Source organism: Zootoca vivipara, chromosome 12 (assembly GCF_963506605.1).
Source record: "Zootoca vivipara chromosome 12, rZooViv1.1, whole genome shotgun sequence".
Classification (NCBI taxonomy): domain Eukaryota; kingdom Metazoa; phylum Chordata; class Lepidosauria; order Squamata; family Lacertidae; genus Zootoca; species Zootoca vivipara.
In genome coordinates this window covers 10,525,940-10,542,166 of record NC_083287.1, presented here as the reverse complement: position 1 = coordinate 10,542,166, position 16,227 = coordinate 10,525,940, and the positions used below count along the sequence as shown (strand labels likewise).

The following is a 16,227-nucleotide window of genomic DNA, read 5'->3' as shown; positions in this document are numbered from 1 at the left end:
GCCCACATTAAAGCCCCCTAATTACAATTCCCACAAAGGCATCATTCTTTCTAAGCAGTGCTTTCTGTCCTGGCTTATTGTTATCCGTAATTCTCTCCCCAATTCTGTCCTCGAGAAGCTTCTTGGAGCAGGGCAAGTCACTGCACTCATCCATTCCGTTCTTTTCTTCTCGGAGTGCTAACAAAGCAGTTCCATTGTCACGGGATGTAATTATTTTTTTAACGGCATCATTTTAGCAAGCAGGAAAGTGCATTGAAACCCCTAGCAGTTTATAAAGCTGGTGTTCTTGTATTTTAACCACACCAGGTACACGGCGTGAAGAAACTGCTCCTAAGAACAGTCTGCTTTAAAAAGTGGATGTAGGGAGGGAAACACAAGGTAGATCCCAGACTCACAAGCCTGAAGTCTCCCCTCCAGATTTTCCTGTTGGTTGGGACCTGCTGATAAATCCTACATTAAGGTTGTGAAGAAAGGCCCTGATGAGCCCACCCCCCTCACGATTTTGATAAGACAGTCCCACACAAATGCTGCAAAAAGGGTACTTAAGATGCCTACCTGAAAGAAGACCTGGCCAACTGGCTTTGGTGCCCCACTGGTCAGAGGTCACTCTCTCAAAAGGCAGGGGAGAGATCGCCTTTCAAATGCTGAGCTGCCTTGCTCCCTCCTATCACCAGGGTCCAGACTGCAATTACCGTATCACCAGGAAGCTGAATATCCTTGCTGCCTAACAACTAGAATTATTATATCGCAGCGGCTAGGGATAGGGCTAGTCCCGTTTTAGAGCCAAAATGCTCTGCTTCATTTTGTATTCTGTTCTGACTTCCTACCTTTCCCCCGACATTTCGTTTCAAATACAGCTTCACAGCTGAACTGTGTGCAACTGCCAACGTCAGGATTCTAGAATCCCCCTGTGTTTAGCTAGGCACTTTGAATTAACATGACTTATACAGTAGCTTAGAATTAGAGTCATAAGAGATCAGCACATTCTTTGAGGTCCCTTCCAACTCTTCCATTGGGTTTTGAGGCTCTGAGAGAGATTTGGGGAGTAGGGAGTGCTTTTGCACCAATGTGGTGCATTGAAGTACGGCATTCGCATGTAGTAAATGATTCAGACATGTGGGTACTTTTCTGGCATAGCAGTCCAGGTTTTTTTTCTTGCAGTTTTGCCCTCAGCCAGATACTGGACTGGAATTAAGCCCAGCAAGGGTGTGTGTGCATTTTAGGAGGGACTATAGGAAAGGATAGGGACAAGGGTGGTGCTGTGGTCTAAACCACAGAGCCTAGGGTTTGCCGATCAGAAGGTCGGTGGCTCGAATCCCCGCAACGGGGTGAGCTCCCGTTGCTCGGTCCCTGCTCCTGCCAACCTAGCAGTTCGAAAGCACGTCAAAGTGCAAGTTGATAAATAGGTACCGCTCCGGCGGGAAGGTAAACGGCGTTTCCATGCACTGCTCTAGTTTGTCAGAAGCGGCTTAGTCATGATAGCCACATGACCCAGAAAAACTGTCAGCAGACAAGCTCCCTCGGCCAGTAAAGCGAGATGAGTGCCGCAAACCCAGAGTCGTCCGTGACTGGACCTAACGGTCAGGGGTCCCTTTACCTTTTTATAGGAAAGGGTTAAGCATCTCCTGCCCCATCCCACCCCAAGACCCTCCACAACTGCCTTCTCATTCTTTACAGTTAAGCTGCAAACACAAGTTTGAAAACTGCAGGTTTGTCGAGGAAACAGAAAGTGTCACTATGATGCTCCAAAACATGGTGCATAGATAGTCCCCTCTGTGTGCAAATAGCAGCTCCGGAGGGAAAGTTTTTGTGGAAGCCCCAGCAGGAAATCTTTAAAGTCCCCGCTCCCTGACCATTGTGGTCCTGGTTAGGGGCTCCAGCGGCTGCTATTAGGCGGGATGAAATGGCAGCCTCAGACGGCAGGTGCTTGGGGATGGGGAGCAACAGGAAAGCATTGGAGGACAGGCCTGGATGTGTCACACACCCTGCCCTATACCCCCTAAGCAAGCATGCTGCCTTCAGGTGTGCTAGCCTAATATTGGTGTTGACCCCAAAAAAAAAAAAAACCCAGCGGCCAATCTGGTTCAAACGTGGAGGTGCACTCTTGTCTGTTGCCTCAGGCATCAAAACATCTTGGACTGGCCCTCTTTGAACTTTTGAAAAGATGTGTGCAGTATGAAACCACATGCCAAATGTCCTGTGGGAGTTTAGCCATGAGTGACTTACACACACACCCTCTTTTACTTTTTGTGCAAAGAGGGAACTTAGTCCCAACAAAGTGGAAATTGAAGATGCACATTCATGCTTATCACTATGGTGAAGGGGCACATATTTCCTCTTTGGCCATCACACTGGAATTCTGAACAAAGCCTGCACGGGTCACTTACACATCCTTTTCCTTTTTTTAATGCTTCTACATAACATGTGAAGATGCCCTCAGGACTAACAGCACACTATGGGAACATTTTTCCTTGCTTGCAAGTACATTGAAGGCTATCAGAAAGCTAAAAAAAGGAACATCAAACATTTAAAGCAGACATCCCCAAACTTCGGCCCTCCAGATGTTTTGGACTACAATTCCCATCATCCCTGACCACTGGTCCTGTTAGCTAGGGATCATGGGAATTGTAGGCCAAAACATCTGGAGGGCCGAAGTTTGGGGATGCCTGATTTTAAGTGAGCTTCAAGGGCCATATACAAAGCCAGGAATGGATTATTTATCTTACAACTCTCATTCCAATCCTTCATCCCACAAACCTAGCATTCGAAACTCCCATTGTTCTAGGCGCGCTTTGTGACAGGGAATTTCATTAGCGTGAGCAGTTTCTGAGCTCTGGGCGCAGTATTGCGCCTAAGATTTCAGATTAAAACTGCAGAGTGGAAGGAAAGTAGGGCTTTTTCTGTCTCCTCACTTCAAGCCACTCTCTGAAGACTGGAGAAGAGACCCTCTCAAGAATATGGAACATGAAATTGTGATTTAAAAAAAACCAGTTTAACCAAAGTTGTTTTACTGGTAGCATCCTAAAATGGAATCTTCACATTCAGAGGCAAAAGCAATGACAGTTTGTGGCATCACAAATGCACACATGTAGGAATCCTGAATCAGCTCCCCCTGATGTGTATTCACAATTATATATATCTGCTGCCTGAAATGCCCACATACGGTAGAAGTCTCAAAGAGCTGTGCTGCCCTGGAAAACACAGACCTCTCTGTTCACAGAAGTGAGGCATCTAGTGGCTGAATAGCAAATTGTAAGCAACCGTATATGACTTTGTTGATCTGCAGAATGGCCCGGAATGCCCATGAAGACACAGGCGATGGGGATGATGCGAGCTTCATTTTTAGCTGGAAAATGTTCACTAGTTGGGACTACCTCATAGGCAACCCAGAGACCGCCGACAACAAGTTTGCATCCATTACAACTAGTTTCAAGGTAAACACCGCCTTAACTTTCCTCTCTGCGGCAAGATCCTTGTCTCTCGAGGTGCTGCTGCATTGCACCTTTGGCAGAATTTCAATGAGGGAAGAATACTCATGTTATATAGCTAGGGAGTCACGTTTAGACACACTTTCGTGATTGTATCGGAAGCTTAATGGTGTTTTTTTTTCTTTTCACAACCCAGCTACTGGCATCAGTCTCTTCATTTTCACTTTCTAGTTATCCCATTTCACAAAGGAAAGCTTGACACTATTGTTGCATTGTACAATGGAGGCTGAAAACCCAAAAGACACATTAGAAACATCCTAACTTCTTTGTGGGTTTTTAAAAAAAATCAGTTTATGATTATTGAACTGAACACAACCCATATAACAAAGCAGTTGATTCAGATGTTTTCCTGCTTTCTCAGGGACAGTGCCCAATACTACCAAACCTTACCTTCTCCTTAACAAGCTTCAGTCTTTCTAAAGTTTAACTTTATTTTAAAATATTTATAGGGCTGCTTTTCAGAGTAAAACTCCCTCAAGGTGGCTTACATAATAAACCGGCAATACTAAAAAAAAACCCCACAACCTGGCCAGAATATATAATACAATGTTAGCTAAAAGGAACACCATAACAGGCAGAAAATATCGTTCACGCATGCACTGGTTACCCAAAACAAATAAATCGTCAAAGCCCTCCTGAAAGGCCAGAGTGTGGAAGCTTTTTTTAAAAAAAAAGTGATGGAAAATGCACTAAAAAGTGTGGGATTTAAAAAAATGTATTAATGGGACAGCGTCTAACCACTGTGCAAGCAAATCAGGATCAAAACGCAAGCTTCACATAACCTCCTCAGAAAGAAAGCAGAACAAATCCTCGTTAAGGACCAGTTATTGTCCAGCGTCCACCTCGGATTTGTGTAAGCAAATCAAGATGAATGCTTAATAAAGAGGTTGTCTTGAGGAGCCTCCAAAGCCATTGGGCCACCATGAAACAGTCCCTCTCTCCACTGTGCCCACCAATTTTACCAGTCATTGCGGTGGGCAACCACGGAGGGTCTCCATCATTGATCTCAAAGTGTGGGTTGGTTGGTTTGGATGTAGACAGTCCTTCAAATAACAAAGACCCAAACCATTCCAGACTTTGGGGCATATGGAATGCTTTGTTTAGAAACCACAAATGCATTTGTTCCGCAAACGGCTCCACAATCCAAAACACACTAACGGGTGGGGATTTGTGTCCAAGCAAGCACATATATATATATGATCGGGCTGCAAATCATCTCTCCCTGTGGTTTATTGCATTTCTTAAGGAGTCAATTGTGGATGAGCAAGAAAGCAACAAAGATGAGAACATCCACCTGAGAAGATTCCTGAGGGTTCTGGCCAACGTACTTATTATATGTTGCTTATGTGGAAGTGGCTATCTCATTTACTTTGTCGTTAAGCGGTCCCAGGCCTTTTCCAAAATGCAAAACGTTGGCTGGTATGAAAGAAATGAGGTAAGAAGAGTGCAAGCATTTTAAAACTGCCTCAGTTGAGTCAAAGTCAATGTTCTGCTGCATTTGGCATGAAGGTACAGTAGTGCCCTTTCCCTGTTGTTGATCCCCACCTCTGGTATTCAGCGAAATACTGCCTCTGAATGTGGAGGTTCTATTTAGCTATCATGGCTCACAGACATTGGTAGAATCTGGAACAGGCCCAAGGCCTATCTGGTCCAGCATTCTGTTCTCCCAGTGGCCAACCACAGATGAATTTCCTCAGCCTTTTTTAAAAAAAAAATTTATGGCAATACACACAGTCAACGATGAAAACATGCCTCTTGTGTTCCCTTTGTTGCCAAGATGGACACATGGGCCAACTCACAGCTGATTGCAGTCTATAGACTTACCTTCTTTCTCCCAAAATTGCTCTAGGATCTGGCAAATCAGTTAGTGAAACCCTCAGATGAACAACCTGCAATGATGCAAAATAATTATGAGGGGTGGGGATTTAAAAGTTGTGGAACCGGGTATTTTTCTTTGCGCCTAAAACCTTCCTGCTATAAAGCCCTTGGCGTCGTTCTGAAAGCAAGGTTATCAAGCTAAACCTGAAGCCTCCTCGATCCCATTCTTCAGAAACACATATTCAGCAGCAGTGAACGATCACCACAAAGAGAATCTATATGCTCACTATGCCTTTAAAGCACATTCGAAACACATTTCCCCCTTTCAAAAAATTCTGGACACTGAAGTTTACCCCTCACACAGTTACAATTCCCAGCAAACCTTAATAAACTAGTGCCCAGAATTCTTTGATGGAAAGAATGTGCTTTGAATGCAGTTTATAGTCATAGCTGCCAAGTCTCCCATATTCCCCGGGAAACCCCTGTTTTTCCAGCTGTTCCCAGCCGAAAAAACGGATTTTTTTGTTTTTTCCCGGTTTATTCTGGCACGGCGGCCATTTTGGAACTGGGCGGAGCATGCTCAGAAGCGACTTTTGATGCTGCTTTGCCCAGTTCCAAAATGGCGGCAGCGCTACTAGTCTGCTACTTCCGGTCCAGTCCCTTATTTCTCAGGCCGGAACTTGGCAGGTATGTTTATAGTGGGCACACAGCCTATGAAAGTGAGTGACTTGTGCATGGTACACAACAGCCTTCTTTCAACACTGGGACCCGTATGTTGTTGGACTACAACTCCCATCATTGCCAGCCAACTGATCCAATCACTAGGGATGATGGGAGTTGTAGTCCCACAATGCCTGAAGACCCAAAGTTGAAGAACTCTGGTCTGTAGTACTCCCCTGCTAACTATCATTTATATCCTCTGTTGCTTCATGTTAACGGGATCAAGTCAATATGAGGCAACCAGTACTGTAGTTATTAAGTGACACTCTTTATCCATTTGAAATCTCCCAGACCTTCACTACAGACACATTCCTCTCATGATTCCCAGGTTTCTGGGGCTGATTACGGGAAGCTATAGCCACAATTTTACACCAAACCATGGGCAAAGCACATGACGACTTAAGATGCCCATTTCAAGAGGAAAAACTAATTTTCTTCACACACAGCTTACGGCTAGGCTTTTGTACTGCAAAATTTATTGGCCTATTAAAAATAAGATCAGCGCATCACAAGCCAGACCCAAGATTTAGAGTTCTTTGAATAGAAACCTAGTTTTAGCATCTGCTCTTCCTGGTTCTCTGGTCTCTCCTCCAGCTCTGTTCTGTTGATAATGATCAGCCTATATCCTGATCTGACCTAGAAGGGAATAAGCACGGTGTGGTTTAGGGTTGCTAGGCAACCCTGGGAAAGCTCTCATCTCTCTCACACACACCCTCCTAGTCAAACAATCAAAAATTACTGGGAATTGTCCTGTGTGTATTTAAGCAAAGCCAAAGTACTTCTTTTCCATTTTCCTGCTGCCACCCACCAAACTGACCAAGCCACGATAGGAGTTCAGTACACAGGTAGAATAACAGAATTGTTGAGCTGGAAAATACCACAAGAGTCATCTAGTCCAACCCCCTACAAAGCAGGAATCTTTTTGCTCAACATGGGGCTTGAACCTGCAGCCCTGAGATTAAGAGTCTCATGCTCTGCCAACTGAGCTATGCCAGGGATTTCCGCACTTGCCTTATGAAAGGTGGTGGTTGTTGTTTAGTCATGTCCGACTCTTCGTGAACCTATGGACCAGAGCATGCCAGGCACTCCTGTCTTCCACTGCCTCCTGCAGTTTGGTCAGTCATGTTCGTAGCTTCAAGAACACTGTCCAACCATGAAGATGTATACCTTCTGAAAGTTGTATACCTTATGAAAGGTATACAACTTTATTCCCCGAGTCAATAATTTAGTTTGAAGAGACAGATATTTGTGACGTTTGTGTTCTCACGCTCTCACACAGAAATCCCTACTGTCGGTTCGATCCCTTGCCATCTCAGCAAGATAAAGCTGCGTATCCACTTGGCATAAGAAGTGATTTCACATTGTTCCTACAGCAGGCTTTGGAAACTGAAAGCATTTGTTTCACACTTTCATTTTAAGGAGCATGTCCTGCGCAATTCAAACATGTGGATTGTCTCCAATTTAGTCATACTCGGAGTAGACCCACTGAATTTAATCGGACAAGGTTAGTCATCCCCATTAATTTCAGTGGGTCTGCTTTGAGTAGGACTCACTCTGTATTTTTATTTAAGTCATACTACTGTACAGTACTGGTATCCTTTGAGGTCACCAGACCCTCAAACCTGGTAATATTCTACTTGGTTGTTGTTGTTGTTGTTGTTGTTGTTGTTGTTGTTGTTGTTGTTGTTACTATTAAATTTATGCCTTGCCTTTCTGCAAAAGGATACAGATGCTTTCAGAACAGCATTGCAACTATTAATATCTGCCACACTGTATTCACGAAAAGCTTAGCCCAAGCGTTGAGGCACATTTTGTTTGTTTAGAAAATGTATAAACCGTTTGATTTTTTTAAAAAAAAAAAGCTCTCCAAGCAGGTTACAAATAAAGTAATAGCTAAAACACAGCAAAATCCACTAACACTCATGGTTTTCTAGAACTTAAAAACTCAACACAATTTTAAATGTAGATAAGGAAATCAGATGCTTGGGCATATTGGAACAGAAACATTTTCAGCAAGCCCCCAAAACAATATAGATATTGGATACTATTCCTAAGATACCATTTTTAAATATATTCAAAAAGTTCTGGTGCAATTTCCCTTTTCCCTGTGTTCACCTGAGGAAGAAGAAGCTGAAGCAGAATAATCCATCTTGTCAATGCCCGGCAGCATGGGAGTGTAACTGCTCCCCTCCTGAATCTCTTGAGAGAAAATATTATTGGGCCTGGAGACAAGGCCCAAGACATTTTGCTGAATGAGGTGAAGCAGGTTATAGCGCTTCACCAGCACACTCAAGGCAAGCTGCATAGTCACCTCAAGGCCGGCTAAGTTATTTTCTGTACCTGAGGCAGAAAATCCAGCAAGGGTTACTCCTCCTCTCTGGCAGCAAAAAATGTAACAATAGTAAATTTGCTCTAACTAGTAATTTCTACTCTTCCATAACACTCAAAAACACCGACCTAAAGTAATCATCTGACTATAGCTTTGTTACCGGAATTTTTATAATGGCTTGTTTCCAGTTAAACGGGACACTGCACCCCCGGACCACCACCCCAAACCAACACCATTCAATTTTGTAAATACAATGGTACCTTGGTTTAAGAACAGCCTTGTTTATGAACTATTCGGTTCATGAACTCCGCAAAACCAGAAGAATTGTCCCAGTTTGCAAACTTTACCTCAGTCTAAGAAAGGAAGCCGAACGGTGGAAGGGCACCGGCTGAGGGAGGCCTCATTAGGGAAAGCGTGCCTCGGTTTAAGAATAGTTTCAGTTTAAGAATGGACTTCTGGAACAGATTAAGTTCGTAAACCGAGGTACCACTGTATCCCCGTAAAAACTCACCAGTTTTGCTGTGTTGTATCTTGTTCAAGGTCGCATAGTATTCACCTGTCCCTTGCGCAGCAAAACCTTCAAATATTCATATAAAATCAGTCCTACATCTGGATCGACACCATTCCAACTTCATTTTGCTCAGGGAACAAAGGACTACTGAAGGGGAGAGCTTGGGACAAGAGTGAGGGCAGCCATAATCCCTGAAATGTGGGATCAGGTACACAGCAGCCTCTTGCACAAGAGATAATCACTGGCATCCTGGCAAATGCGTCAGCCCATGGACAATAGCAAACCATCCAGGAATGGATTAGGTTCTCAGTCAGGACAAAAAAGTCTGAAACCCAGGAACTTGTACATATTTCCTTTGTATCACTTGATGGGTGTGAGGTGGAGGACAAGGGAGAGATGGGGGCAGAACTGATGAACCAGTTCTTGCCAGAAACCCCCTCCCCGTTTGTGACATATGTATGATGTATCTATGATGTATGCATGATGCTTCAACAAAGGTGTTTATGGGGAAAGGGAAAAATTATAAAAGAGGAAGCATCCCTTTGTTCGGGGCTTCTTCCTGCTTCTTCCATGTGGTGGGCGGAAGTCCTGTTGCAACAGTCTTTGAATAAAGATCAGGCCTACAGGCTGTTGTTTTGCTCCTTATACTCCTGGCTGATGTCTTTGTTGGGAAATCCAAGTGAGCCCAAGGATTTTCCTATAACAGCTTGGTGGTGTGAGAGATCTGTCCTGCTTTGCCCACAGAAGGACACCTCAGGCAGGAGATGCTGGAGGCTGGGGATGGGCGTCGAGGGACAGAACTGGTGCCGAGGATGGGCGTCAGCTTATTAATAACATTGCAAAATAACAAAACTCTCTTTTTTGGTGTGACAGGTTGAAATTGTTATGTCCTTGCTAGGAATGTTTTGCCCTCCGCTGTTTGAAACCATTGCAAACTTAGAGGAGTATCATCCTCGGATTGGACTGAAATGGCAACTTGGACGCATTTTTGCACTCTTCCTTGGGAACCTTTATACTTTCTTGCTGGCCTTAATGGATGATGTCAAAGAAAAGGTGGGAATCTAAAAAGAATATCTGTTCATTGATTCCCAGGGGGGGTAGCTGCGTTACTTTGCTGTAGCAAAAACAGAAGAGTCTTGTGGCACCTAAGTAAAGCCAATATGGCCCCTATATTGCTACTGCTAGTGAGTTTATTATGGTTGTGGTGAGATTCAAACCAGTCTCTTCCCACTACATTATATCGACTCTCACTCTGTGGTTTGGATTCCCTGAGGAGAAAAGATCCAGACAGATCTATCTGCTCTGGAGCAGAAAGTGCAGCCAGACTCACTGGAGGAGATGAAATCAGTCAGTTAGAAATAAAGTCTTTGCTGAATCAGCAGTTACAAAAAAATTGTAGGCTGGTGTGGAGGTCTAGCTGAAGAGGAGTCTGTGTCATCTGGAAGTGGCTGACAGGCCTGAGCCACAGAAAAGACTGAGCGTATTGGAAAATCAGATCTTTTCATGAGTCAGAGTCCATCAAGCAAGGCTTGAGAGGCAAATAAACCCTCAAGCAAAACCAAGGCCTTGTCAAGACTCCCCTCCTCTGTAGAGATATTAGCTAGTGTGCCCATCAGGCCCAAATGTACTGCCTTTGACTAAAAGATTCCCTGGAAGGTCTGTCTGTCCCCGTTCAACATTACACGTCAAAGAAATGGTTGAAGAGAAGGAAGGAGACTTCCTGACAGCTATTCTACATGGCCTAGCTCTTAGGCTTCTTACACAATCTACCCCAAAGAGGGAGAATTATTCAGACCCCCGTGGCTGTGAGTCAGTCAGGCTTAGCACCATTCAAAACTGGTTAATTCTCCATACACCCTTACCGAGATTCAAAATGTTGTATGACTTCAGTCTTGCTATAGGAGATGAAACAAGGGATTTTTTTTTTAAAAAAACAAACAAACAGGCCAGGGCTTAGCAGGGAAGAAACCCTACAGAGCTGGAATGTGTTGGGAATATGAATACTTGTTTGCCCATCTTGACCTTTGCCCCCTTTTCTCAGCCACACTCGCATTCCAAGTGTGCACTATAATGTAGCTAGCTGATTTTCATTCTCAACCAGTGCCTTTGGACTGCCTTGTCCATTCTGGCATATCTTCAATAGATAGTCCTTGGGAAATGCTTTCCAGGTGTCTTATCCTGGATGGTAACAGCTTCTCTGTTGTTGCTATTAACAACTTTTAACTGCTTCCATTTAAAGTTTAAATCATTTATGTTGACATTATGAGGATGCACATTCACCCAGCATACATGTTATGAGAATTAAATATGATTATTTTAATACAAATGTGTTTTCTGTTGTAGCTGGTTGAAGAAGTCAGCATCAGGAACATAACACATTGGACCCTCCTAAATTATCATAATTCGTCTGTGGCGAATGGAAGTGCTGTTTCTCTACCTTCTATGGATCCAGCCGATGTCCCTCGAGGACCTTGCTGGGAAACCACTGTGGGAATAGTAAGTCCTTCCATGAGGTTCTTATCTTAGCATGCCTCAGACAGGACCATAGCTGCCAAGTACCCCGTTTTCCCCGGGAAACCCCCCGTTTTTACTTACCTCTTCCCGGTGGTCCCCTGTATCACTTCGTCTCCCGTTTTTCTCCGTTTTTTTCTCCTGCCAGCGGCCATTTTTTCTTTCTTATTTGCCCGTCTATGGGCACCAAAAATGGTCGCTGCCGGCTTCAAAAGTCGCATCTACACATGTCCGGAAGTGCATAGACGCAACTTCTGGTGTCGGCGGCGGCCATTTTTTGTGCCCATAGATGGGCAGAGCAACACCGGAAGTTGCGTCGACGCACTTCCTGACATGTGTAGAAGTGACTTTCGAAGCCGGCAGCGGCCATTTTTGGTGCCCATAGAAGGGCAAAGCGACACCGGAAGTTACGTCGACGCAACTTCCGGTGTCACACAGCTGCCGGTCCCGGATTCTGCAGTCCGGGACTTGGAAGGTAAGGACAGGACGTGGTCGTGTGAGCCCTGTTTAACCAAGATCAGAGCTACACAATCCATCAAATTGAATTGTGTTGTGCACCCATGGAACTCCTGTACCATTTTGTAGCCTGAACTCATAAGTGCAGCTGTTGGGAGTTAAGTTCAGCAGCATCTGCAAGGCCAAAGATTCCCATCATCCTTGGTCACTGGCCATGCTTGTTGGGACTGATGAGAGTTGTAGTTCAGCAACATCTTGAGGACCTAAGCCCTGCGCACTTTCTCAAAAGACGGAGGTTTCCAAATACAGTCAAACCTCGGCTCCCGAACGCCTCCGTTTGGGAACATTTTGTCTCCCGAACACCGAAAACCCAGAAGTAAATGATCTGGTTTTCAAACATTTCTCGGAAGCCAAACATCCGACGCGACTTTTGCTCGAGTGCAGGAAACTCCTGCAACCAATCAGAAGCCTCTCTTTGGTTGTCAAACATTTCAGAATGGATTACGTTCGACAACCAAGGTTTGACGGTACGTTAAAAAAAAAGTGTCAACAGTGGTATTTTTTTCTGCTTTATTTATACGATTCCAAAACAGAAATACACAAGGAAACATAAGGTTTGTACAAAACTGTGACTCACTGGAACCACCCAAATATAGAGGTCCCAGAGGAGATCTCACAGTCACTTTGCTCCTCCCCAATCTTACTTAATCCTATGCCACACAGAGCTAAACCAAGGTTAGCATATTATTTGGACCCAGGCTCATGGTTCAGCTCTCTCCTCACTAACCACAAGCTGCAGTTAAGAGCAATAACCAGGCCGCTGTCACCAGCTTAAGTTAGAATACTGTCTGAGCTAAACTGTTCCTTCTCCTGTTCAGAGCTATCTCTTTCAAGGACCTCGTAGTCTCAGCAATTGCATGAAGGTTCTTTATTTACCGGGTCAAGTGTTCAGTGTGCAAAGGTTATCCTAGCCTAAGTCCAACACAATCAATAATTCAAATAGTCTAAGAATCAAAAATCAAACTTCATGACTCACCTTTCACAGATGAAATCTACAGTGGTACCTCTAGTTAAGAACTTAATTCGTTCTGGAGGTCCGTTCTTAACCCGAAACTGTTCTTAAACTGAGGTACCACTTTTGGTAATGGGGCCTCCCACTGCCGCCGCACTGCTGCCGGGCGATTTCTGTTCTCATCCTGAGGTAAAGTTCTTAACCCAAGGTACTACTTCTGGGTTAGCGGAGTCTGTAACCCGAAGTGTTTGTAACCCGAGGTGTTTGTAACCCGAGGTACCACTGTACAGTATATCACTGCCTTCTACAGGAGCAAAACAGTAACTTCCTTATCAGGAATCTCTCTCCAGGGTATACCTAACATCCAGCCCTTCTTTAATAGGGCATTTAGGGCCCATGGTTTTCTAGAACGCAACCCTATGACTACTCTAAAGTAAGAACTTTCCTCCCACAGGACTGGCTCAAGTTGTTTTGGTGCCTGAGGTGAAGTAACAAAGCCTTCTAACCTTTCTCAAAGTGCATATACTAAGGCTGGCCAATTTATTTTGGAAAATCCCACAGAGAAGGCCTCTCCGTAGGAATAAAACACAATAACAAATAACCCCTCAAGACAGCCAAAAGTAGCAGCCTCACTTTGTACACCTAGGACTCAGCTATACAGCTGCAAATAAAACATTTAAAATGTGTTGTGAAGTGCAATATACAAATGTGGCACTAGACGGCGACAGTGAGCTATGCCAAATTCAATGTATTTTTCAAATTCAAATACATCTTTGCATTTTATCCTATGCAAAGAGCACTAGGAAGCACAAAAAAATGGAAATTCTCTTCTTGAACAAACTGACCACTTTGGACCTTTATAGCAAACAGCAGATCTGGGATGTTCTGGAATCCCATCTCCAATGGAGGAGCATTTCTTTCAGTGGCAAACCAGATACCTAGGGGAAGCCAGGAAGGAGGACACAGAAAAAAAAACTTATAATGCTGATACCTTTGCATTCTCCTGGTCACATAACTAAAGACCTTGGACATAGATGTGCTTTTCCACAGGAATTAACACCACATAGATGTAGCTGGTTGGGTATGTGTAAGAAAATAACAACATAGCGCCCCAGCTGTTACCTTTGTGTGTGTGTCTTTTGTTTTCAGCTTGCACCATCTCCCATTGTATTTCAACCACCAATAGGCAGAGTCTGCATCAGGAACTCCTCCTTTAAATTAAAAGGCCCCCCCTGCAGCTTCAACCCATTTTATTGCTTCCAAAGTGCCAAAGTGCCCCTGACTGGGTCAGTTTTTGTTCCTCATTTGGGGGCCGGAGGGAGGAAGATGTTTATAAAATTACTTCCCTTCAATTATATTTTTTTTCTCCGTAAGAACAAAGGAGTGGCAGGAGATACAATGCCTTGCTGTCACCAGCAGATAGATGCTTTGCTTGAGAAACACAAAATGTGTGCTAACCTGAAGGAAAGACATGGGACACTATGAGAGAAGAGGAAGAGATGGAAGCAGTAGACTCAAGGCTCTTTCTGAGGCGACAAGTCTGCATCTGGGCTGCGCCAGTTCAGGCAGCAAGTGGCAGCTTACGTAATTGAGTGCCCTGCATACCAAATAAAAAAAAAATTGGCCGTGCAGAACAGGCATGTCAGAGAGAAGTCTATTGTAGCAACAAAAGAAAAATTCTGTACCTGCAGCAGTCAATCAAATGAATCCTCACCCACAGGCTGAATTGCTATAGCATGCACACAGGCTTACTGCCTCAGACAGAACTAGGGAGATGTTTTGAACAACACAAAAGCTGGCCAGCTCCCTTGGCCAGGAAAACAGGAAGAACAGTGGAAAGCCACCACAGTCTTGGTTCAGCTCTATTTCTTTATGTATTTATATTTATTTATTAGATTTATATAGTGCCCTTTGTCATAAGATCTCAAGGCAAGAGTGGTTCCAATTCCAAATTTTGCTTCTGCTGTAAAGCCCTCTAGCGGTGCCATAGAAAATATCTTTTCAACCCTGCCCGAGGAGTGTTACTAGGTACGGTAGGACTTTGGGGACTTGAATAACCAGTTGGCCGGGCTGCAACTTGGACAAATGCAATTGAGGCAAAGGAGTGCTGAGGTAAAAAGGGAGCTTCATTCAGCACCAGGTATAACCGGACACCTAGATTGTCCTACAAGTCCCAACACTATCTTTCTAAGGCAGTGTTTCCCAACCTTGTGCCTCCAGATGTTTTGAGACTACAATTCCCATCATCCCTAGCTAGCAAGACCAGTGGTCAGGAATGATGGGAGTTGTAGTCCGAAAACAGCTGGAGGCACAAGGTTGGGAAACACTGTTCTAAGGAAGATTATACACGAAATTTGGTGGCTACTGAATTTGTGACTTCTGAAAGACAATCTTCTGTTTTTAATGTTTATTTCCTCTGAAAATAATAAATACGGGGCCGGGGGGGGGGAGTGCCTTAGAATACAAACTGAAGAACATGCTAGCTAAAAACTTATCGCTTTTTGTTTTTCCTCCCCAGGAATTTGTGAGGCTCACTGTGTCTGATATTCTTGTGACATTTGTAACAATACTTGTGGGAGATTTCCTCCGTGCCTGCTTTGTCAGATTTGTAAACTATTGCTGGTGCTGGGACCTGGAGGCTGGATTCGTAAGTAAATGAACTGTAGATGAAGCAAAGTTATTGTCTTATAATAGAGTTTAACCAATGCTTTGAGCCACATTTTAATTCTGTCCCCCCCCCCCACTGAAATGTGCATTTAGAATCCCCCCTACTGCTGCGGACAAAGCTAGCGTAACTGCTCAGACAGGCTGGGGCATGTTACGATTTATAAATGTCTCATGATGGCACTTCCTTTTGCAACAACTGCAGCATCTGAACCAGCCTTAAGGGCAGTGGCATATAGAACAAATGACAGTAACCTAGCCTTGAGATGCATTGACCGCTAGCCAGGCTCTTGTCTGTCTAGCAGCAGTTGAAGTTGGCAAAATGCTCTATCTAGTCTGCAGCAATCTATCCTGCCTGGATTTTAAAGCCAGGAAGGTAAAAAGATATGCTGGGAAAACTTAAAGGTCCCAAATAATCTGATCTTCTCAATAGTCCAGGACTCACCAGAACATCAGGCTGTGCAGTGCATGGTACCTTCATGTGCAACCCATTGATGTGCATATGCAATAAAGACAAGATTATTCTCAGCGCCCTACCCCACCCCGTTCAGAGATGGAACTTGCAGAGACACTAGGGAGGAAGCTGAACTCTACCTACTGCCCAAGTTGATTTGATGTCAAATACATCAACCATGCCAACAGTTTTTAAAATCGAATGGCAGAAGTGTGGGGAGGCAATTTTAACTGGGAGCCCAGCCCATGGAGAGGTTTAACCCTT

At 44.2% G+C, this 16,227-nt stretch overlaps 1 protein-coding gene across 1 annotated transcript in view; it reads left to right on the top strand.

The window, feature by feature from the left end:
• TMC2 (transmembrane channel like 2) overlaps positions 1-16,227 on the top strand; it is a 35,659-nt gene that overhangs the window by 11,361 nt on the left and 8,071 nt on the right. Inside the window, exons 7-11 of the mRNA XM_035129461.2 lie at positions 3,287-3,434; positions 4,735-4,923; positions 9,740-9,919; positions 11,210-11,362; positions 15,364-15,492. Of these exons, the coding sequence (XP_034985352.1) occupies positions 3,287-3,434; positions 4,735-4,923; positions 9,740-9,919; positions 11,210-11,362; positions 15,364-15,492 (799 nt within the window). The remainder of the gene's footprint in view (positions 1-3,286; positions 3,435-4,734; positions 4,924-9,739; positions 9,920-11,209; positions 11,363-15,363; positions 15,493-16,227) is intronic.